Source organism: Carlito syrichta, unplaced genomic scaffold (genome assembly GCF_000164805.1).
Source record: "Carlito syrichta isolate Samal-C Ts95f unplaced genomic scaffold, Tarsius_syrichta-2.0.1 Scaffold132296, whole genome shotgun sequence".
In the NCBI taxonomy this organism is placed as follows: domain Eukaryota; kingdom Metazoa; phylum Chordata; class Mammalia; order Primates; family Tarsiidae; genus Carlito; species Carlito syrichta.
In genome coordinates this window covers 150,534-176,133 of record NW_007076392.1, presented here as the reverse complement: position 1 = coordinate 176,133, position 25,600 = coordinate 150,534, and the positions used below count along the sequence as shown (strand labels likewise).

Sequence of the window (25,600 nt, the reverse complement as noted above, 5' to 3'; positions counted from 1 at the left end):
TTTATCTTGAACTCAGGGTGTACACACAAGTACTCACTGCATGGCCATTTATACTGATGGTGGGGAGTGGGTCTCAGGAAACCCATACCCTAGTCAGTGAACATTATGATTTGCAAGTAGTTTCTGAATCCCAGCTCTCCACCCTCCACTGTAATTCACTCTCAAAACTACAAGAGACAGTAAAGCTTCCACTTTCAACCCTGTGTCAAAACAGAATAAATTCAGGGCCCCGATGAGGGAAAAATAGAGGGCTGAGTAAATATCAGAAATGAAAGCCGCTCCACTGCCACTGAAAAATGGAACTTAAGAGAAAAGAAAGAGATCTGCCACAAGTCAGGAAAAATCAATGGAAGAACACAGGTAATTCCCTGTGTAACAAAGAGACAATGCCTGAAAAATCAGACCTCAGAGCACAGACACTGGAAGTCATCAACAACTGGCCCCAGAACACAACAGGGATTAGGATGGAAAGAGTGCATAAGACTCAAAAAAGACAAGCTGTAACACTGAAAGAACTTGTAACTGAGATTTTGGGCCATAAAAACTTCAGAAAATAAATAACAAAATGACAAACATGGAAAGCAGAATTAATCAGCAGAAGGAAGAATATCAGTGCTTAAAGACCAAAGCATGGAATGAACCAAATCTGTAAAAAAAAAAAAGCAAGAAAACTCAGAAAGAAAGAACAAAGCTTCGAAAAGATGTGTGATTATATTAAGAGGCCAAACCTATGCCTGATTTGTTCCAGAAGAAGAGCGAAAAATGGAGAACACCTTGGAGAAAATATTCTAGGAGGTTATCCAATAAAACTTTCCACATCTCATCACAGAGGTGACCATCCAAAAACAAGAGATACAGAAAACACCTGCAAGACATCAAAAAAGAAGATCAACCTCTAGAAGCATAGTAATTCACCTACACAAAGTAGGTACAAAAGAAAAAATCCTAAAGGCAGCAAGAGAGAATGGTCAGACTACCTACTGGGGAAGACTAATCAGAATAGCAACAGACCTACTGGCAGAAACACTACAAGTTAGAAGGGACAGGAGTTCAATTTCAAAGCTCTCAAAGATAAACAATTTTAATCAAGAATTTTCTACCCAGTAAAGCTCAGCTTCATCAGTGATGGAGAATTAAAATCCTTCCCAGAGATCCAATCCATAAGAGGTTAGGCAGCTTCTAGACCAGCTCTACAGAGATGCTCAAAAAGTAAATAAGTACAGGGGAAAAAAAAGAATGGCCACACACTTAAAGAGAACAGGAGAACACAGATCAACAGAGAGTATATTGTGTCTGAAAACTTGAAAACACACACATACATCGACCCAAAAGATAAAAAAACAAAGATAAAACTTTATAAGAACCTAATGATGGGCATAAACACTCACATTTTGATAATCAGCTTGAAACTGAATGGACTAAATGTACCACTGAAAAGACATAGCCTGGAAAACTGGATTAAAAAACACAACCCAATAAATTTGCTGCATCCAGAAAACTCATCATACCACAAAGGATGCACACATATTAAAAGTTAGAGGATGAAAAACGAATTTCCAGGCAAATGGATCACAAATAAGGCAGGAGTCGTGATCTTAGTATCAGACAAAACAACCTTTAAGTTATCAAAAATTTAAAAAGATGCAGAAGGACACTACATAATGATAAAATATTCAATTTATCAACAAGAAATATCCATCCTAAACATATATGCACCCAACATAGGAGCACCAGCATTTATAAAGCAACTGCTAAGTAAAAGTAAAAAAGATATTGACTCTAGCACTATCATAGCTGAGGACATAAATATCCCACTAACAACCCTAGATAGATTATCAGGGCAAAAACAAACAAACAAACAAACAAAAACAACAAAGAGATCTGGAATCTCAATTTGATGCTTGTCCAAATGGATTCAACAATGACTGAATATGCATTTTATTTATCACTACATGGAACATACTCCAAGACTGATCACATCCTAGACCATAAATCAAGCATAAACAAATTTTATGACTGAAATGCTGCCACGCACCTTCTCAGACCACACTGTAATAAAAATAAATATCAACATCAACAAAATTTCCCTAAACTCACAAAGACATGAACACGAAGCAGCATGATGTTGAACAACTCCTAGGTCAACACAGAAATCAAAACAGAAATTAAAGCATTCCTGGAAACAAAAGAAAACAAATAAACAGCTTACCAAACCCTCTGGGATGCCATGAAAACAGTTCCAAGAGGGGAATTCATATCTCTATGAACACACATCAAGAAAATGGAAGATCACAAGTTAACAGTATTCAAAACACCTAAGGGAGCTAGAAAGACAAGACCCCCAAAACCCTAATATCAACAGAAGACTCCAGAACACCAAAGTTAGATCCCAAATATGGGACATAGAAGACAAAAGTATCATATAAAAAAAATCAACAAATAAAAAAGCTGGTTATTTGAATGGATAAACAAGATACATGGACTCCTAGCCAGAATGACCAAGAAAAAAGAGAGAAAAAGCCCATATAAACACAATCAGAAACACAAAAGATCAAATCACAACTGACCCCGAAGAAATACAAAAGATTATCAGCGATTACTATGCACACCTGTATGGAAGCAAACTCGATAACCTAAGTGAAATGGAGGACCTCTGACATCTCACACAACCTCCTAAGGTTGAAACAAGACATTGAGACACTAAATAGACCAATAACAACCCAGGAAACTGACTCCATCATAAGAAAACTACTTATAAAAAAATTGGAATACTATAAAAAATGTGAGGAGAAGCTGATACCAATCCTATTGAAAGTATCCCAGGCAATTGAGAAAGATGGAACTCTCCCCAAATCATTTTACGATGCTAACATCACACTGATACCCAAACTGAAGAAAGATCCAACAAAAAAAGAGAACTACAGGCGAATATTCCTGATGAACAAATATGAAAAATTCTCAACAGGAGTCTAGCAACTCACATCTAAAAACACATCTCAAAAATCATCCACCATGACCAAGTAGGTGTCAGCCCTAGGATGCAGGGTTAGTTCAACATTCACAAGACCATAAATGTAATTAAATACATCAACAGATGTAAAAACAAGAACCACATGATTATATCATTAGATGCAGAAAAAGCTTTTGATAAAATCCAGCATTCCTTCTTGATAAAAACCTTTGAATATCTAGGCATAGAAGAAACATACCTCAAAATAGTAAGTGCCATCTACGATAAACTCACAGCCAACATATTGCTAAATGGACAGAAACTGGAAGCATTTCCCTAGGAAACCAGAAAAAGACAAGGCTGCCCACTCTCACCCCTCCTGTTCAACATTATGTTGGGAGTCCTAGCTAGAGCAATTAGACAAGAGAAGGAAATCAGGCATATTCAAATAGGAAAAGAGGAAGTTATGTTATCCTTCTTTGCTGACAATATGATCCTATACCTCGAAAATCCAAGATAATCCATCAAAAAACCTCCTTGAACCGATAAAGGACTTTGGCAAAGTTTCAGGGTACAAAATAAATGGCAAAAGACAGTCATATTCTTATACACCAACAACAAGCAGACAGAGAACCAAATAAAAAGCACAATCCCATTCACAATAGCCATAAAAAATGAAATACCTCAGCATTTTCTTAACTAGAGAAGTGAGACATTTAAAATGAAAACTACAATACACTACCCAAAGAAATCCAAGAAAACACAAACAAATGGAAAAAATATTCCATTTTCATAAATAGGAAGAACCAACATTGTTAAGATATTCATCCTACCAAAAACAATCTAGAGATTCAATGCAATTCCCATTAAATTACCAACATCATTCTTCTCAGACCTGAAAATGTCTAACAAAAATTCATATGGAAAGATAAACGACCACAAATAGCCAAAACAATCCTCAGCAAAAGAAACAAAGCAGGAGATATCACACTTTCAGACTTTAAACTTTACTGTAAGGATACAATAATCAAAACAGCCTGGTATTGGTACAAGAACAGGCATATAGACTAATGGAACAGGATAGAAACGCCTGAAGTCAAACTTCAATTTCTCAACCAACTCATCTTCAATAAAGCCTCCTGTAACAACTACTAGGGAGAGGAGAACCTTGTCAGTAAATGGTGCTGGGAAAACTAGCTGATCACATGCAGAAGATTGAAACAAGATCCCAATCTATCACCACATACAGAAATCAACTCTAAATGGATCAAAGACTTAAACATAAAACTTCAAACTATATGAGTATTAGAAAACACAGGAGACACTCTTCTAAGAATCAGAGTAGGCAACGAATAGCCATAAAAAATGAACAAAACACTAGGTGTCCATACCATGAGAGATAAGATAGGCAAGTGGGACCTCATCAAACTGAAAAGCTTCTGCAAAGCAAAAGAAGTCATCAAGAGAGCAGAGAGACAGCTCACAAAATGGGAAAAAAAAAACATGCCAGCTGTGTATCTGACAAAGGTTTAACATCCAGGATCTATAAGGAGCTCAAAAGTGCCGAAGGGAGAAAACAAAGTTTCATTAAAAAGTGAGCAAAATATATTAATAGACACTTCTCAAAAGAAGACATATGGGTAGCAAACAGACACATGAAAAAGTGCTCAGCTTCAATAATCATCAGAGAAATGCCAATCAATACTACATTGGGATACCACCTAACTCCAGTAAGAATGGCCATCATTAATAAAACAACAGCACATGCTGGCGAGGATGCAGAGAAAAAGGAACGCTTCTACACTGCTGGTGGGAATGCAAACTAGTGCAACCTCTTTGGAAAACAATGTGGTGATTTCTAAAAGAACTGGACATTGACCCAAGAATCCCCCTACAGGGAGTATACCCAGAGGAACTCAAATCATCTGCCAAAAAATACGTGAACACGAATGTTTACTGCAGCATTATTCACAATAGCAAAAAACATCGAACCAACTGTGCTGCCCATTGAAACTGGACTGGATAAGAAATGTGGTACATATACACGATAGAACAGTATGCAGCCATAAAGAAGGACAAACATATGGACTTCACAGCAACTTGGATGGATTTAGAGTCTATAAAGCTCAGTGATCTATTACAGAAACAAAGAACTGAGTACCACATGTTCTCACTCATAATTGGACCCTGAGCATTTACCATAAGACTATTAGAAAGGGATCGACAGTAGTGGAACATTGCTAGGGGAGCGAGGGAGTCGAGGAGTACATAACATCAATAAGGATACCTGATCTCAAACTAGGCAAAGTAGGAACCAAAGGGAGGCCCAGACTTCACCTCTGCGATGACCTCTTTTATACCTAATCCTGAACTGTACCCCACATCTTTAAAAAAATAAAGACCATCCATAGGAACCATTACATGCATTTAAAGAAAACAAGCATCCAACAAACAAAAAGATTTTTGTACTTACTGTGCCCCACCAGAGAGCATCTGCATATGTAGAAAACTCTTTATTGGCATCCTTCTCCACCAGATAGACAAGGAAAGATGAAAAAATAAGAACCAGAAATCCTATGTACCAAGCTGTGATTAATTCCTAGATAAACAAGAAATGAATGATTTTAGAGGTGGAAGGAACATGTGATTTCATTTACTTTACAACTTGGATGTTTATGATGGCTTCTAAGTAATTCACATCCCAAAATTGCTTTAATTTCTGAAACAGCTAAGTTTGCTTGTTAAAGGTTTATGAAATATTACAGCAATCAATGAAAAAGTTTCAACAGTTTTGTTCTAGAACTCAGAGAGTGACTCTTACCTTGCTGTGAGCATAAACCACTGAGCCTAGTAACTTCCAAGTGCCTCCCCTCCGGTCCATGCGCACCATGCGCAGGATCTGCAGGAAACGGAGACTTCTCAGTGCAGACGTGGCAAAGATATTACCCTGAGTTTTTGCAGAAACAACTGCTATTGAAGCAATAAGAACAATAGTATCTGAAAGAGACAGAAACATCCATAATGAGTGCAACTAGGACTTGGTATTTCTCCAAACGATATTTCTGAGAAGTTCACTTTGACCTGTTCGGGGCACAAATAGACAGATCTTGAACCCCACCCTTACTGATGTCACCGGGGCTCTGTGTTGTCTGAAGAGTGAAAGGCAGAGAACAGGACCTGCCTACTGCTGGAGTTCTGGCCCTCTAGCTATTCTGTGCTTTACCCAGGCAGTTTTGAACCAATACTATTTAACTTTCAACAAATTGAACAAGGACCTTCAGAAAGGTTAAGGTTCCAGGGCACCTGAGGGCCGTGGGGCAGCCTTTTATGACATCTCTGACTTCATGGGTGTCTCTGTTAACAAAAGAAGCTTCTGCCTCAGCCTCCCAACCATGGAGTCTTCTTGATGTGATGGGGGTCTCATAGTCTGTCCGGTTGTGATAGTGCTGCTAGGTATAATCACGTCTCTTGTTTTCTTGCCAAGCAAGTTTGTAACTCCTTTGTGCCCCAAATCCCCCAGTGTGGCATCCACAAATTTGCATACTATTTAACAAAGGCCTCAGCTAAGCTGAACACTCCATGCTTTCTGTATTGAGGACTCTTTATACCTGGTCCATCAATTATGCATAAGTTTGGCACACAAATTAAATATTACATTGGTTACAACAGGTTATATCATTTTAAACATTGTACATTGATGAATATTTAATATTTGGCATACTGACACTTGACATACTGGCGTCTGGTTTGAAAAATGCCTGACTTTTTGTAAGCAAAAAGGAGAAAAACAGCAGCTAATAAAAATGTAGAAAAGATAAAAGAAGATGTAATCACTTCAAGAGTAAATATCTCAGTGATGGGAATTAGGCTTTGAAGTGGGAAAAGTGAAGTGGGGATGAATGGCCTCCTGTAGCAATTTTGATAAAAGTTAGCTTAACTTCAACAACCTCAAATAAAATTTCAATTTGGCCTCAAGGGAGCTGTGCATGACAGGACTTCCACACTCTGAAGAGTTCCACTTCAAGGATGTTGCATCTGTAACATTTCCTTTGCCTTCTGTTGCAGGAACGCATGTCCCTCATTCAGCTCATCATTCTCCCTGTTCAGAGAAAGGTCTGTTCTCCTGGGGTGAACCCAGAAGATCTACCAAGTCACTCTGCCGATGCCATTTTTTGGGTCAGTGCTTAGAGAGGGAAGGACCAGCGACTGGCAGAGCAAGGATCTGGCTGAAGGACTTTTTTGATCAGATCTAATGCTATGCAATTCTGTGGGCATGTGCTCAGAGCGCCACAAGTGCATCCTTGAGTTGCTGCTCTAGGCAGCCTTTGGAGGAAGAACTAAATGTGCTGACATAGGCACCTAAGATATATTTTAAGTGAAGAAAGCCAGTTAAAAATCGTATGTGTAATGTTATCTTAATTTAATAAAAATAATATATTAGTATAGATTTGGAGAAATGTGATTATTACCATGATCTTTAAGGGTGATGAGTTGGGTGACTTTTCACTTTCTAAATTATTAATTTCTGTAATGTTGGAATTTTATAGCAATAAATATGCCTTTTGCAATCAAAAAAGCTTTATAAAACGAGTTACCTCTTGGTTTTTAGTACTTGGAGGGATTTATTCCTAAAGCTAGTGCTTTGAAGACAAAGAGACATTACTTATCTGGCACTGCTGGACATACATTTGCTTTTATTTTGTTGTAATCCTGCTGTCTCCCAAATGTAGAAAGGAAAAAGAAAGACATAATTCCTCATTTACTATGTTAAAATATTTTAAACAATAGAAATAAGTAAATGGCTACCAGGGGTGCAGAAAGTATAACATTTAAAACTTACTATGTGCCTCGCATTTTCTTTGGTTCTAAGTTTTTTTACAAACATTAACTTATTTAATTCTCATAACAAGTTTATGAATTAGGTATTCCACAGATCCTACTTTACAGATTATAAAAGTATGGGGCAAAAGCATGTACTGTATGTAGCTAAAAAACAGCAAAAACAAAACACTTGCTGATTTATTGGACTACAGCACAAAAACCATGCTATAAACTTAGTCCATTAGTATATTGGAAACTTAGAGAAAGTACAAGGAATACTGTTGATTTGAGGCAATTTCAAAAGTTATGCACACAGTGAATCATAATCTCAATGTTTGAAGTTCCAAAATATGCAAAGGTAACCACAGATTTGATTTAATATCCTCATTGTAATTCAGATCAGATGAGAAAGTCAGAGTTCAGTGAAATGAAGTCACAGATGAGCAACCAAATGGTAAACGGTGAACTCAGTCACACAAGTGCTTCTGGTGGGATCACAGTCATCCACTGGAGTCTTGCTGTCAGTATCACCTAGAATATTTCCTAGGCTAATATTCTTTCCTTTTATTTTTATTTATGTACTTATTATTTTTGTGGTCCATTACTTTATAGAATGGAGGCCCCACAGCGTTGGATCCTTGTTTTGTTCACTAATGTATCCAAGTACCTGAATGTGGTAGACACTCAATAAATATGTATAGATTAAATTTAAATTTAAAACAACTTAAAAGTAGTTTGAGCTTTGTTTTCTGACCACATTAAAGGATAATGTACTGGGTTATCAACTTAAAATATTCCCTTTTGGCATTTACTCATCCTTCCAAAAATATTTATTGAGTTCTTTAACACATATGTTTATTGCAGCATTATCCACAATAGCAAAAACATAAAACACTCTTTAATTAATTAAGGAATCACTTCCATATTTAGCACTGAATTCTCTACTGCAACATAATAGTTATAGCTCTTATATATTTGAGTATAAAAAGGAATCTCCCTGATATTTAGACTATATGTGTATATATAATAAATAGGATAGTAGCTTAAGCTCTGCAATTAGTTAATTGTCTAACATATTTTTTGAAATATAAGAGTCTTGCATTTAGTGAAGATACCACATTTTCATTTAAGGCAGAAATGACAGAGGCTCCTTGAAGCTCATTTGCCTCAGGCTATTTGTATATCCATTCATGTATTAAGCCTTTAATTGAGTGTCAAGCTTTATAACAGACACCTGTAATACAAATGAATACTCATTCATCCATCTGACCACCCATCCATCAGAAATATTTATCAGGTCCCTACTATGTACCAGACACTGTGCCGAATGTTTTATGTACATCAGTGCTTCTGCATGGGGACAGTTTTGCCTTCTGGGACATCTGGCAATGTCTGGAGACATTTTTGCTTGTCATAACTGGGAAAGGGTTTGCGACTGGAATTCTGCTGAACATCCTACAGTGACCAAGACAGCCTCTAAACAAAGAAGGACTCAGTCCCAGATGTCAATAGTGCTGAGGCTGAGAAACCCTGAAGTGAAATTATTTTATATACACCTTCAAACAGCCCTATGTAGTATTATAACCATTTCCTTCTTAAGAATGAAGAAATCAAGGCTTATAATAGTCAAGTAACCAAGGCTCAACATGCACAAATGGTCAAGCTGTGTCCTAAAGAGCTATGTTATAACACTCCACAGATAAGAAAATCCAGGTCGGGTTGGGGAGGCGACGAAGTGGAAGGGGAAGGCTGTAAAAGCAGGTGGATAACAAATCAGGAATAATTTGCCATCGCTAAAGCATTCAGGGAACAGTGAAGTACAGGGAGGGCAAAACAGAATTAAAATGATGATAAAAAAACAGATGGTATTTTTATGACTGCATCAAGAGAAAATGGAGCTAGAGAAAGAAATATAACTGCTAATAAACAAGAAGGAGCTCTAAGTTGCATGCAAGAATCATGCAATCCTGAACTCTTAAAATCTGCCTCCCAAAGGAAACAGATCTGAACAAGCTGGGGAGTAGTGAAGAAACAGCTATTGATTATGAGCTACCCAGTAGAGACATGAAATGCAGGTTTACAAGGTATTAGGAAGTAAGTTCACAACTTATCGAACCATTTAGAATGATTTATGGATGAATTCTGGAGATTTGAGGTGATTGCAAAGATTTGGACAAAACAAATACTATAAAGATATTTAAGACACATAGGGCTGTGAAAGAGCTTATTTTTAGATGTCGCTGTAACTTTGCTCAAGTAATATTTAGACAGAAGAATCAATATGGATTGATCACTACAGACCCTGTCTAAAATATATTAGTCACAAATTTACCAAGAGCCCTCATTATCAGGTGGATTCACATCCAAACTTATCCCATCATAAGCCCAAGGACTGGGTCACAGAAAGGCCAATTGTACATCTAAACTTGACAGAATGTGCTTTGTTGCCACAATGAAACTTTATAATGCATCTATTAGGACTTATAGCTTGACTCAATCACAATCGAAATAATGAAAACATATGGATCAAACAAAGCAAGTTTGAACACTTTCAAACTAGTAGGTGTAAGGACAGATAAATTCTCTAGAGGTAAGCCACAAAGAGGTTACATTTTGGCTCCTAGAAACTGTCTGGAGACTTCAGGCTTTTTATATTTTTGCAAATTATAAATTATTCTGGAGTCTCAGAAAATTTTCTCTAATATAGTTATTTACAAATTTCCCTCTTGTCCTTTAAACTCACTTCTTGGTCTCTGGGAAAATCAGAAATGCAACAAATACAATGTTCCTAATGATTATATACCCCTCTCTCACCACTTTTTTTGTTTAAATTAGTTGAACTATTTTCAGTAGCCTCACTGTACATGAAACTTTGAATAATTTTAATAAAATGTTTTAAAGTTACAAAAGTAATAGCTGTTACAGAATATCAAAACAATGTACATGTGTATAAGATAGAATGTTTATTTAATTAACCGATTATTTATTGCTGTAGTTTGGATAGCCCACCCTCCAAATACAGTAACAGTAAATATTTCCTGTTAACAAATAATAGCAAGTATTTACTGGATATTTGACCCTCATTTTGAAATTTGATCCCCGGTGCTGGAGGCGGAGTCTGAGGGGAGGTGTTTAGGTCCTGGGGGTGGATTCCTCATGAATTACTTGGTGCAGTTCCCAACGTAATGAGTGAGTCACTTTATTAGTTTCCTTGAGAGCTGGGTGTTGAAAAAAGCCTGGTACCTCCCTCCTCTTTCTTGCTTCCTTTCTCTCACTGGGTGATCTCTTTCTCTCACTGCGTGATCTCTGCACACTCTGGCTCCTCTTCACCTTCCCTCCTGCGTAGAAACAGCCCGAAGTCCTCACCAGAAGCAGATGCTGGGGCAACATTTCTTGTACAGCCTGTAGAACCATGAGCCAAATAAACCTATTTTCTTTGTAAATTGCCCAACCCAGTGTATTCCTTTACAGCAACACAAAGATACTCACTGACAAATTGTTAGGTTACTTTCAATTTAGCTATTAAAATGATGCTAAATGAACAGCTCCCTACATCTATTTGTCTAGGTATTCTTTTGAAGGATACATTCCTAGAGGTTGTATTGTTGGCATATTTTCATTCGTGGTCGGTGTCAAAATGCCCTCAAAATAATGGTACCAATTCTCACTAACAATGTGTGAAAACACTTATCTCTCTCTCCTTGCTAATAAAAAATGCTAATAATAGTAACAGTTAATATTTACTTTTTACTATGTTATAGTTACAGTTCTAAGCATGTTCATGTATTACTTGGGATACTACAAATCTTCAATCTTTGCTAGTGCAGTAGGTAAAAGCATTTTTCCACCCCTGCCTTTTTTTAAAATAGACTTCTGGATTTCATTTTAGAATTCATAAAAGTCAAGTTAACTAAAATGAATTTGTCCATCCCAAGATTATCAAAATGTTTTCCTACATTTTATTCTGGTGTATTTATATGTTTGTTTAGTTAATAAAATTTACTATTGGGAATGATCATTGTGGCAAAGGTAGCTATCTGTCCACTACGGATAAGTGTCTTTTTTCAGAGGAACTGCATTCTCCCTGGGAAGTGGCTGCCTATCCAGGAGAGTGGAAGGTGAGTGGAAATGATGTGTGCCACATCCAGGCTGAGGGCAATCTCATGTGCCTTACCTCTTTTTCTTTTTCCATCAGCTGCATTGTTGGTCCTAAGGATGCCCTAGAAGCCCTAATGATGAAGACAGCAGTATCCTTGTCAGCCTGAGTTCCTGAAGGACCGCATGGAGCAGAGCCTTTCTTCTACACCCCAATCCCCAATAGGAGCACTTTCACTGAACTATTATACAAGTAGAAATAGACTTCTATTTTGTTAAGTGACTGGAATCTTGAGATTTGTATGTTTAGCATTACTCCAACTTATACAACCTTTAACTTTTATGAAATTCATGCTTGTCTCTGTGGTGGAGTAGAGAACGAATTGTATTTTTTATTCCACATGATGGTCAATGTTTCTAATACTTCTAAATAAAAAGTCTGTCCTTTTCCAAATATTTCCATATGCTTATTGAGAAGCCTATTTTTGGATCTTATTCTGTTTATTGGCTATTCTTAAATTAGTATGACACTAGACATCTGAGAGGATAAGATCCTTTCAATGTTATTCCTTTCTTTAAAAGAAATGATCGATTATTGTAAATCTATTTTCCTTTTTTTTTTTTTTTTTGAGTTGGAGTCTCACTCTGTTGCCCAGACTGGAATGCAGTGGCTGCTCCCGGTCACCACAGCCTCGACTTGCTGGGCTCCGGTGATCCTTCCGCCTCAGCCTTCCAAGTAGCTGGAACTACAGGCATGTGCTACCACGCCCGGCTAATTATTGATTTATTGTAGAGATGAGGTCTCGCCAAGTTGCCCAGGCTGGTCTCGAACCTGCGGGCTCAGGCAATCCACTCACCTCAGTCTCCCAAAGGTGTAGGATTACAGGCTGAGCCACCGAGCCTGGCTGTAAATCTATTTTCCAAAGTGAATTTCATAATAAATTTATTAAATTAAAAAGCCAAAATTCTGATACAGTATATATCAAACTTATAACTAACATCCCCTTTGTGGTTGCTTCTCTCGTCTCATACTGACTGAGTGGTTTAGTTCTGTAGATTCTGCCTCCACAATATCTCTCACATGTAACTTTCCCTTTCTATTTATCCTGTCTTCCCCCCAGTTCAGGTCTATGCTATCTCCCTCGGCCATCTTTTTTTTTTTTCCTTTGAGTTGGAATCTCACTCCATCGCCCAGACTGGAATACAGTGGCACGCTCACGGCACCCCAGCGTCTATCTGTTGGGCTCCAGCGATCCTTCTGCCTTGGCCTTCCAAGTAGCCGGAACTACAGGCACACGTTACCTAGAGATGAGGTCTCGCCAAGTTGCCTGGGCTGGTCTCGAACCCACGGGTTCAAGCAATCCACTCGCCTTGACCTCCCAAAGAGCTGGGATTACAGGGTGAGCCACCGAGCCCGGCCACCCTTGGCCATCTTTGCAACCTCTGACCTGTCCTTCACTTTCCTGCCAAACCATTTTGTATTCTACTGCCAGAAGAAAATGTTAAATAGATTATGCTTCTTCTTTGATTTAAAAAAAAAAAAAAAAAAAAACTCCACAGATTTCCAATACCTAGACAAAGATGAAATTCTGATGCCTGGCATTCAAAGAGCTCTACAAAATGCTACTGCTGCACCTGGAAAGCTCTTCCTTCTTCCCTGTCTGGTTCACATCTACTTGCTTCTGGAGCTCAGCACAGGCATCAACCCATCAGAGAGAGTCTGCTTTCACACCTTTAGTGCCCAAGGCTCTAGGGCAGGCTCCTGTCATGACACTTGCTACCCATGATTATAGTGGTCTGTTCACTTGCTCATTTCTTTAAAGTAGACTGTAAGAAATCAATTGCATATAGAAGTGCTTATTTCTCCTTGTAACCTCAGCACCCATCATATTTAAGCCTTGAGAAACCAAGGTGTAAATACAAAAAATTAAAAATTCTATAAGTCAAAAAATTCACAGTTTGAGATGCAAAAACAAACAAATAAACTTGGAAAAAATTTGCAACATATATGATGATGACGGGTTAATACATTTAATACATAAATATAAATCAGTAAGGAAACATGATAGTAGAATATTGGACAGAAGGCATAAATATAAATTTCCCCCAGGAAGAAGCAAAAATGACCAAAAAATATGGAAAGAAGTTCTTTACAATTTCTAGTTTTGAAATTTAAAATAGCAGTAAGTTGCCATTTCTTTTTATCAAACTGACAAAGTTCAAAGAATGAATTGTCAAAACTGGCAAGGAGAAGAAGTTATTTCATGAGAAGTTTCTGTAAAGATAAAGCAGTATAATTTGGGGGAAGGAGAAATTTGACACTATTTGCCAAAATTTTTAACAATGTGAATACCTAGTATTTTGGTAATTTTAATTTTAGGAATTTATCCTAATGAAAAAATTGTAGATGTCAACAAAGGTTTGCATCAGCATGCTTATTCCACTAGTATGGATAATGAAAAAATTAGGACAAATCTCAATTTCTAATAAAAAAGGATTAATAAACAACAGCATGGTATATCCTTTCCAGACCATGGGCTGTGGAACCCATGAGCCTGAGCGTTGCCTCTTATTAGCTGGATTACCTGGGTTAAGTTATTGAAACTCTCTGTGCCTCAGTTTCTTTATCTGCAAAATGAAGACAATGAACGTGCCTATGTTACAGGGTTGTGAGCATTGAATAGGTTAACACGTGATACATCTCTGTATAGTGTTGACATAGAATAAATTCTAGCTAATTTTTTATTATCATTATTACTACCATGGATACGATACAACCACAAAACATCATGTTTTAAAATACTGATGAGATAAAATGTTTCCAATACTCCTTATATAAAGAATTGACTACATAGCAAGACACATAGGATAATCCCAATTTTAATCCCTCCAAAATATTATGTATTCTTATAGCATAAATAAAAATAAATACTATAAGTATGTACAACTGTATATTAACAGTGATTATCTTTGGATTGTAGGGTGATATGTAGAATTTACTTTCTTTATATATCTCTTTTATTCAAATGATCTATAATGACATTTATTGCTCTTTTGATAAGAAAAAAGAAACTGTTGTTTATTTAAAATTAGAAGCTGTGGCTTAACGTGCCAAATAAATTTAAGTTAATAATTTAATTGTTTACATTAATAAATTAGCCAATGTGCTAAATAAATTAGCTAATGTGCTAACTGGCTAATTTATTTAGCACGTTAACTAATTATAAATTAGCACATTGGCTAATTTATTTAGTTAAAGGTAGAAGGAGATAGGCAACATTCATTGAGTACTCCTGATGTGGAAGGCTACGTTGGTGCCTGGTACACAAATTCTATTTCGCTCCTCCATAATGACACTCCACAGAGGTACCGAGGTTATGACTGTGAACTTCTTATGAGACAGCCCAGGGAATCCCAGTTCTGTCCTTTCCTACCTGTGTGACCTCAGGTCTATTAATTTTGCTGAAGCTTAGTGTAATTACTTGTAAACAGTGATAGAACCATTTTTCTCACAGGGCCATTGTGAGGATTAAATGACCTAATACACGTAACGCCTGTAGTCTACCTTAATGTGTCTGGTATCATGTGAACTCTCAACTTAAAAAAATATATTTTATATATACGTTCTCCACTTTTCTAGATCAGTAAATTTATACTAAGAAAGCTCAAGAATCTTATTCAACGAGATTTAGCTAGTAAATGGAGCCAAAAATCAAACTCATATATCAGTTTGATTCCAAAGCACTTACATTTTATTCCATGCTTTTCTTTTGGTAACTTTTATTTAGTAGAAATACTAGTAAACAGGGATATAGGTAATCAACAAAGGCTTAAATGTGAAATTCCAAGAATTAAGTTATTATAAAGAACAGGGAATGTAACTACTTACAAATGATTGATATTCAGGTAAAATTTAGCAAATATCTTATAATTAACATTTGAAGAAATATTTTAGTTTGTCCCAATGGGATAGCAGACTATGATAGAGTGGCTAGCCTGTCTTGTCTATGTGGGATCATTTCTGCATGAATTTATAATTTTTTAGTGTTCCTTGTATATCATGTGCCATATGTGTTATTGCCAACAGAGCAGCAAGATAAGCATGAACCAAGATCGTGTGGTTCCACTGCACTTACCTATGTGTACAAATTTATGACCTCTCAAAATAAACAAGATATAAAGGATAAAAACAAAGAACATTGAACCACATCTGATTTAACTATCAGTTCTGCTGTTAACTAGCTTTGTCGCCACTTACCACTCAGAGCTAGTTTCCATATCTTTAAGATGAGATGGATTAAACTGGAAAGTGGCAAGGATCCTTTCTAATGACAAATTTCTAGAATTCTAAGTGGTACATTCCTCATTTAGGACACTGGTTGAAGGATGAAGCATCAGCAGGAGTGTTCTGGAAATAACTTTTCTCATATTAAGTGTCCATTCATTAGTTCACTCAGCAAATATTTCTTGTTGCATGTCTGTTGTGAGCCGAGCACGGAGCTAGAGCAGGGGTACATCAGAAGAGTCTTCTGCCCTCATGGAGCTTATGTTCTATTGGGTAGGCTAATGTTACACAAATAAATAGGCACAGAGCAGAATGCCAGGTAGTGACAAGGCCCCGGAGGGGTATGAAGCAGGGTGAGAGGTGGACCCCCAGAGGAGCAGGTGATTCTTTTTGAGCTAGGACCTCAGGGAAAGCATCTCTGAAGACATAACATTGAGCAGAGACCTAAGGAAGTGAAGTGTGACCGGGAGCATGTCTAAGGGTTTCAAAAGAGTTCTAGGCCAAAAATGTAAAGATTATGAGGCATAAGCATGGTCAGCATGTTCAAGGGGAGGCAAGGAGATCAAGTTGGCTTGAGTGGGGTGAGATAGGGAAGACTAGGTTGTGGCCAGACCATGGCAACTTTGGGAATAGCTTTAGATGGCCTTCTCAGTGTGATAGTAGCCAGGGAAGGGTTTGGAAGAGTACAGGTCAAATGTGTATTTTACAAGATCATCTTGGTTGCCTTTGGGAAACAGATCAGGAGGAGGCTGGATGCCAGAGAGGAAGCTGGAAGGACAGTTATGAAACCATTGCTGTGGTCCGGACAAAAAAAGAGAATGGCTTTACAAGAGTGAGGTTACAAAAGTAGGAGGAGATGAAGGAGGTTGGACTTGGGACACGTGAAGGTCAAGACTTGCTGAAGGATTGACTGTGGGATGTGACACAATCAAGGGAGTATGAGGTTGTTTTCAGAGATTTTGGTCTGAACAATTGGGTGAACAAAGTGCCATTTACTGAGATGAGGGAATAACTGCTGGGGTTAGATGAGAAATGGGCACTAATTGAGGGGCAAAACTGCCAGCTCAGTTTTGGTCATGCTAATTTCGAGATGCCTAGTGGGCATCTGTTAAACAGCAAGGGAGGCTGCAGTTTGAGGAAAAGGTAGGAATGCAGACTCAGATGATAGTTTTGCTTGTTTGTTTTCTAAGGCTACAGGACTAATCCCCTCCAATATTAGTAACCTCTTGAAACAGCTTCTAAGTGTGATCACAAACGCTTAATCTCAGATGTGGGTTACAGATTGAAGGATGCAAGGAGGCTACATTTCTGTATTTATAAAGTAGGAGAGAAGCATCAGTGTCTGCAGAGTCATTGTGAATGAATAAGAGGCAAATACATTCTGTTTAAGGCATACTTTAGAATCTAAGTAAATTAATTAGGTGTGATTCCATCAGTCCCAATAAATTAAAGGGATGAAAAGTCATATGTATGTTTGATGACTCAGAACATGGTTTAGGGCAATGACACAGTGGCTTTATGTTATGTTCTTTTATATAGGAAGTTCAAGACAACATGCTAGAAGCAGTAATTTTGTACTTTGATATCTTCAGATGTTTAAAACTTTCTTCTACTACCTGTTTTCATACTTACCAAATAATAAAACTGCAGTCAGTTTTGATTCCTAAACAGAGCCCCAGACAAGTATTTGACTACAGATTTTAAAACAAGATTTAGATTCTCACCAAAGAATGACAAAAGTTGAAACTTCTACTGGAAACCCTCTAACATCTTTTTTTTTTTTTTTGAGTTGGAGTCTCACTCTGTCGCCCAGACTGAAGTGCTGTGGCCGCTTCTGGCCGCCGCAGCCTCAACCTGCTGGGCTCCGGCTATCCTTCCGCCTCAGCCTTCCAAGTAGCTGGAACTACAGGCACGCGCTATCACGCCCGGCTAATTTTTTGATTTATTGTAGAGATGAGGTTTTGCCAAGTTGCCCAGGCGGGTCTCGAACCCACGGGCTCAGGCAATCCACTCACCTCAGTCTCCCAAAGAGCAGGATTACAGACTGAGCCACCGAGCCCGGCTCTCTAACATCTTATGATGAAATTCAATGCTTGATTATCTCATTCAGAGTCATAACTTGAATGTCTATATAATATATCAATAGGCAAACAGTGTCATTACAAGTTTAAATTTATAAAGCAAAAAACACAATACTTAACTTTCAATATTCCCTTTCTACACTTACTCTAAGCAGTTGAAATGATATGACCTCTGAATCTTGGCAGCCAGTTATATTTAGTAGTGTTGGGATATGCAGTTTTTCTTCAGGAAACTTGATACTTATGTTCAGATGACATGTAGGTTATGATTAATCATCACTTACTACTAAAAGTTTTAAAAGGATATCTCCAGAAAGTTCTTTGAATAGACTGTGCTACTTGGATTTTGCAATGGAGATGACCCTTGAGCTCAAATGTCACCAAGCAAAGGATACCTATGGAGGGGAATTCATTTTAAGTATTTATTAGCTGGGAAAATTGAGAATTACTTGGTTCACCTGGCTTTCTTGATGTTTTTCAATGCACAATTTCTTATTTTTGGAAGGAAGAAATGGATACACTTTGGGCACTGGGCTAATCTTTAGGGATAAACACTGGGGTGTGAAAATGGCCTTTCCTTCTGTGAAGAATAAAAAGATAGTGCCTTAAAGGTTGAGCTTGAGTAAATGCAAGCCACATATAAATACCTGGCACTCATTATAATTTTGAGAATCCTATTGCTGCTACATGGACATCTGTTATATCTACCTAACTGTATTCTTAGCAGGATTATTAACCAAATAGATCACATTTAATTATGTATCTAACTCCTATTTTTATTTATAAAATCCTTGCCAAAATTTGCCCTAATTGCACTAGATAAGAACAATTTCTAAAATCTTCTAATTTAATGTTTATGTGTTCCTGCTTGTGACCTGTAAAAAGTATATTGCTGTTCTTATCTGTGCTTAAAAGGAGAGAAATAGTGTCCCAGAGAGGCTTGTACAAGATAATGCAAAAAATTACTTCTAGAGACAGGATTAAAACTCATGGTAACTGACTCCCAGAGCTGCAGCTCAGACGGTGTAACACATTGTCTTATAACCAATCCCAAAGCTATGAGGAAAAATCCTGCTTTGGACTCACTTTCTTTTCGTTATCAGTTCCTTTTCTACTGTCATGAGCTTTTTGAATAAGACACGCTCTGTTTAAAGAACAAAAACAAGGTTTATTAAAAACATGTGATAATACGACCTAGGAATTTTTTATAAAAAGGCTGGAGATTGCATAATGAAGTTCAATACCATTCAGGAGCTGGATGTTTTCCTGTTAACTAAACATGGAAAAATACCAAGAAAATGTAACTCAAAAATAGTTTCAGATGTGCACCATTTTGACATTATGACTAGTAAATACTCCAGAAAACCACAGAAACTTGATAAGAGGTGAATTCTTAAGTCACATGATGCTAAATGTCCTAAGGATTAGTTACAGTACTTTGATCTCCAAATTCCAAGCACTGATTTGGAGTCTGTGGTAGGGGCTAAAATCAAATATTTAAAGCATTTTACAAATGACAGAAGTAAAAGAAAATGAGAAAAAGGCAGTGTAGGGATAATCAAGCCTCTGGTAAAAGAGCTTACAATTACAAGCATGTAAAATAAACATTTTTATTAAAAATTTAATCTTTTTCATATATCAAATTAAAGTACAGAATTGAAGCAATTAGACAAAAATGCAGGCAAAAATTATTTTTCTGAATATTTCTGATAACTGAAGTAAAGATACTATTTTTCACCTTGCATTGTTTGGATAATTGCCACAATTTTTTCTTTACTTGTTCATAGAATATGTTGTTTTTACTTTGTGTGTGCAGGGGTTGAAGTGGTTGAAGGGTTGGGGACAAAGTTCCTCATGTGAATATTTGCTAACTTGCAATTTTCTGAATTTTTAATTCACTCAATACACATTCATTGTGGTCAGAAAGTGCTGGGATTTGCGCGTATGGTAGTACACCCAAATGATACTGGATGGTATGGACAAAAGAGATGCTTGCTGCTCAGGGCTGCAAAGATAGTGTGCAGAGAAGACCCTGACTCTAGTAATTACAGTCATGGGCAACAGATGTTCTGATAGGAGAAATACAAAGAACACATTGCAGGGACAGTTAACTTAGCTAAGGGGTTAGGGAAGCCCTTCGAGAGATACGTAGGTTAAACCATCATGAACAACCAGTTATAAAACAAAGTCTCCAAACTGCTCTAATTTACCTAATACCCTTTAGATATCATACATACCACACCTGAAATTATTTATCGTATCTAAAAGCTTTAGACTCAAAAAGTACCCGGCTTTGTTTCTCCCCTTCCCCTTTTAAAATAAAATTCTTCTTTAAGATACATGTCAACTCCTAAATTCTAGGAACGCAGTATTGATGAAGATATTTTGAGGAAAAATAATCAACAAAAACATACAAAGAGGTCTATGCTGATAGTTTTTTAATGATTGTGTTTATTGATTCTAGAATTGGTCTGAAGTTAAACACATTGATTTTATGACTTGCTTTCCTGTCACTGACAGTTACAGAGCATTGATTACATGCCAGGCACCAAGATAAGCACTTGTCATACATCTTCTTGAATGATCCTTTGAAAAGACACAACTAGAATTCTAAGTTTAAAGTAAGGAAATATATGAAGGGCAAATTAAGGCAATCACAAAACACTTCTTAGAAGAGGGCTTTAGGTGAGTTTAAAAATACTATTCTATGTTTCTTCAGCAAAGAACTGAGGGCACTCACATAAAAATTCTGCAGTGAATTATCTTTGGCATCGTCCCTCTTTGCAATAATGAAAGTACCTAGAGTATGAGTGAGTTGCTGCACAACTGTACATCCTGCAAACTGATCAACCCACCCAATGTTTCGGTACAAAAACAATTAACAGTCAACATTTAAACTGTGCTAACTCTGTGCCAAGTAAAGTCCTTTTCATTTCATTTTTCAATAGTTAATATGCTTATATAATTTAAATATCAAAATGATATGAAGAGGCAAACAATGAAAAATCTTGCTACTACCTCTGTTCTCATTCACATTGTCTCCATTAACTGTCTTCAGGTAAACATTCTTCTTTTCTTTTTAAAAATCCTTCCAACTTTTCCTTACACAAATATAAACAATATGAATATGAACTCTTATTTCGCCTTTCTCACACCAAGTAGCACAGTATATATGCGATATTACAATGTTTTATTTTTATTTCATATGTTTTGAGATCCTTTTATAGCTGTACAAAAAGATCACTGTATTCTGTTGTGTGGATGTAACTCAGTTTATTCAGCTTTAGTGAACATTTTCTACAAATTCATGGACCTATTAGGAAGTGGAATTTCTGGCTGAAGAGTAAATGCATATGTAATCTTAGTAGATATTGACATCTTCCAAAAGGTGGTACCACTTTGTACTCCTGTGGTGTATGAGTATCCACCTATTTCCTCACAATCTCACTAAAGAAGTGTGGGGACAAATTCCAGATTTTTCAAATCTGATATGTAAGAGAGTGTTATCCTTTATATTTTTTTTTTATGAGTGAGACTGTGTTCAGGGAGCATATATGTATTTCTTATTCTGTGCCCTGTTTATATCCATTTTCCACCTTTTACTTTCTATTGGATTGTTTTTTTTTTCTTGATTTCTAGAGTTCCTTATGTTTGAAGGTGACTAGCACTTTGTCTCTGATAGCATTTATAAATATATTTTTTCATACTTGTCTTTTGACTTTGTTGTCAGTTTTAAATCATGCAGTATTATTTGTTTTTATGTAGCTTGATTTATCAATATTTTCTTCTCTGATTCCTTCATTTTTGATTATAGTTAGTTAAAGTTCTTCCTGGCTCCAAGGTTTCAAGAGAATTTACCTATTTCTGCTACCCAGTGTTTTATGGACTTACTTAATGTAAATCTTTGATGTATTTGAAGTTTATCTTGGAATATAAGATAGATATAGATCCAACTTTATCTTTTTCAAAATGAGTAATAAATAGTGTCAATATCACTTATGACCACAGGGAGGATGAGGTTGAAATTCATGAATGTGGCTACATGAAGTTGTTACTGACTTGAGAGAATGACTTTTTTTCCTGATTATGATGGAAGATACACTGGGAGACATTAAGGAGAGTTTTAGATGAAACACAGTCTTATGGAATCATTTTTAAGAATGGGAGATTTCTGAAAGGTATTGAATTAAGGAGGACAAAGGACCTCTTTTATTTTCTTTTAAAATTTATTTCACTTTAAAGATGTTGGGTACAATTCAGAATGAGGTATACAAGAGGTCATCATACAGGTAAAGGTTAGGCCTACTTTTGGATCAGGTACCCTTATTAATATAATGTGCCCTTTCGTCCCCTGGCAGTTTCTAGCTACTGCCAATCTCTTTCTTATAGTATTATGGTAAATGTTCAGGGTCCACTTATGAGTGAGAGTATACGGCACTTAGGTCTTTGTTTCTGTGATAAACCACTGAGTGTTATAGACTCTAAATTCATTCAAGTTGTTGTGAAGTCCATAATTTTGTTCTTCTTTAAGGCTGTGTAATATTTCATCATGTATATGTACCACTTTTTAAAAATCCAGTCCAGTTTCAATGGGCAGCATGGTTTGTTCCATGTTTTTGCTATAGTAAATAGTATTGCAAGAAACATGCGTGTGCAGGTATCTTTTTTTGTACAGCGATTTAAATTCCTCTGAGTATACTCCCAGAAGAAGGATTACTGGATCATATGGAAGGTCAATTTCTAGTTCTTTTAGGTATCACCACACTGTTTTCCACAGAGGTTGAACTACTTTGCATTCCAACTAACAGTGCAGAAGTGTTTCCCGCTCTCCACATCCTCACAGCACCAGTTGTTTTTTGTTTTATTAATTTTGGCCATTCTTATTGGGGTTAGGTGGCCTCTCAGTGTGATTTTGACTTGCATCTCTCTGATGATGAGTGTGGCTGAGCATTTTTTCATATCTCTGTTGGCTGCTTGTATGTCTTCTTTTGAAAAGTGTCTATTCATGTCTTTTGTCCATTTTGTTTTTGTTTTTGTTTTTTTTTTGAGTTGGAGTCTCACCCTGTCACCCAGACTGGAGTGCAGTGGCCGCTCCTGGCCACTGCAGCCTCGACCTGCTGGGCTCCGGCGGTCCTTCTGCCTCAGCCTTCCAAGTAGCTGGAACTACAGGCGCACGCTACCATGCCTGGCTAATTTTTTAAAATTTATTTTAGAGATGAGGTCTCGCCAAGTTGCCTAGGTGGGTCTCGAACCTGCAGGCTCAGGCAATCCACTCACCTCTGCCTCCCAAAGCACTGGGATTACAGGCTGAGCCACCAAGCCTGGCTTCTTTTGCCCATTTTTAATGGGGCTGTTTGTTTTTTCCTTTCAGCACATTTGAGTTCTTTGTAGATCCTGGATGTTAGACCTTTGTCAGATATGTAGTTGGCAAATATTTTTTCCCATTCTGTGGGCTGTCTCCCTGCTCTCTTGATGGTTTCTTTGGCTTTGCAGAAGCTTGTCAGTTTGATGAGGCCCCACTTGTCTATCTTATCTCTTATGGCATGGGATTTTAGGGTTTTGATCAAGAATTGGTTGCTTATTCAAATTTCTATAAGGATGCCTCTTGAATTTTCTAAAATTCTTAAAGTTTAGGGTTTCACATTTAGGTCTTTGATCCATTTGGAGTTGATTTTTGTGTATGATGATAGGCAGGAGTCCTGTTTCAGTCTTCTGCACATGGTCAGCCAGTTTTTCCACATCATCTACTGAATAGGCTCTCTTCTCCCCAGTGGTTTTTGTTGGAGGCTTTGTCAAAGACGAGTTGGTTGGGATATTGAGGTTTTGCTCCCAGAAACTCTATCCTGTTCCGTTGGTCTGTATGCCTGTTCTTATACCAATACCAGGTTGTTTTGATTATTGTAGCCTTATAATAATGTTTAAGTCTGGAAGTATGATACCTCCTGTTTTGTTTCTTTTGCTAAGGACTGTTTTGGCTATTCATAGTTGTTTGGAAAATGAATTTCCATATTGTTGTTTCCAGGTCTGAGAAATATGATGTTGGTAACTTAATGGGTATTGCATTGAATCTCTGGATTGCTTTTGGTAGGATGGACATCTTAACAATGTTGATTCTTCAGACCCATGAGCTTGGAATATTTTTCAATTTGTTTGTGTCATCTTTGACTGCTCTGAGCAGTGTTTTGTAGTTTTTGTTGTAAAGATCTTTCACATCTCTGGTTTGGAAGATGCTGAGGTATTTCATTTTTTTGTGTGAAGTATATGGTCTTTCTTTTGTTTCTTTTCTCTGTGCTTAGTACCTTTTTAAACATCTCCTGTAGAGCTGGTCTTGAAGCAGCATATTCTCTTAGTGTCTGGATGTCTGGAAAGGATTATAATTCTTCATTGCTAATGAAGCTTAGCATGGCTGAGTAGGAAATTCTTGGTTGAAATTATTTATTTTTGAGAACATTAAAGATTGGGGTCCAATTCTTTCTGAGTGTAGGACCTCTTTCTAGGTCACATTAGAACCATGAATATTGGACCCAACTCACTATAAAGTACCATTGGGCCTTGGTGGCAATTTTAAATATTTTATCCAGGTGGAGTAGTGCTTTGAGGTTCTAACTAATGTGATTATATGTATCCTTTAACAGACAACCATAATTAGTATTGGTCTCAGTAAAGTTTGCATGAATGACTTTATACAAAAGTAATGGTCCATTAGGAATTTGTACAGTATAGGCTTTTTACATTAATTGGTCTCTTAACACTTCATCTACATAAACATCAAATTTACATTTATTTATTAAAGCGTAAAGAACCGCTCTTTAATGGGCTATATTTTCAATTGTTTCTTGACCCAGGTGGTGATAATATAGGTTTCAGTAATTTCTGCTTATTAAAATAATTTTCTTAAAAAACAGGAAAAGCATAAACATTCATTTCCTATGATAATAAAAATGTTCTTTAAGTCAGCATTGATATAATTTACTGCTATGAACTATTCTAGGCATTTTTATGTTCTAAAACAAATGGCCACATTCTGGAAAACAGTTTGGCAGTTTCTGATAAAGTCAAACAAATACCATAAGGCCCAGTAATTCCACCCTGAGTAATTGCTCTAGAGAAATAAAATGTATGTTTATACAAAAGCCTGTATATTAATGTTCATAGCAGCTTTATTTGTAATAGCCAAAATCTGAGAAAAACCCAAAAGACCTTTAGCAGGTAAATGGATAAGTGAATATGCAAATTTGGTATATCCACAACTTGGAATACTATTTAGCAATTAAAAGGAATGAGTTATTGATGCATTTGACAACTTGGATGGATCTCAAGGACATCATGCAAAGTGGGGGAAAAAAAGCCAATTTCAAACGATTACTT

At 36.8% G+C, this 25,600-nt stretch overlaps 1 protein-coding gene across 1 annotated transcript in view; it reads right to left on the bottom strand.

The window, feature by feature from the left end:
* Positions 1-25,600, bottom strand: part of LOC103250747 (potassium voltage-gated channel subfamily KQT member 5-like) — a 167,418-nt gene that overhangs the window by 47,813 nt on the left and 94,005 nt on the right. The window contains exons 5-6 of the mRNA XM_021708182.1: positions 5,772-5,947; positions 5,424-5,549 (exon numbers count right to left, since the gene is read on the bottom strand). Of these exons, the coding sequence (XP_021563857.1) occupies positions 5,424-5,549; positions 5,772-5,947 (302 nt within the window). The remainder of the gene's footprint in view (positions 1-5,423; positions 5,550-5,771; positions 5,948-25,600) is intronic.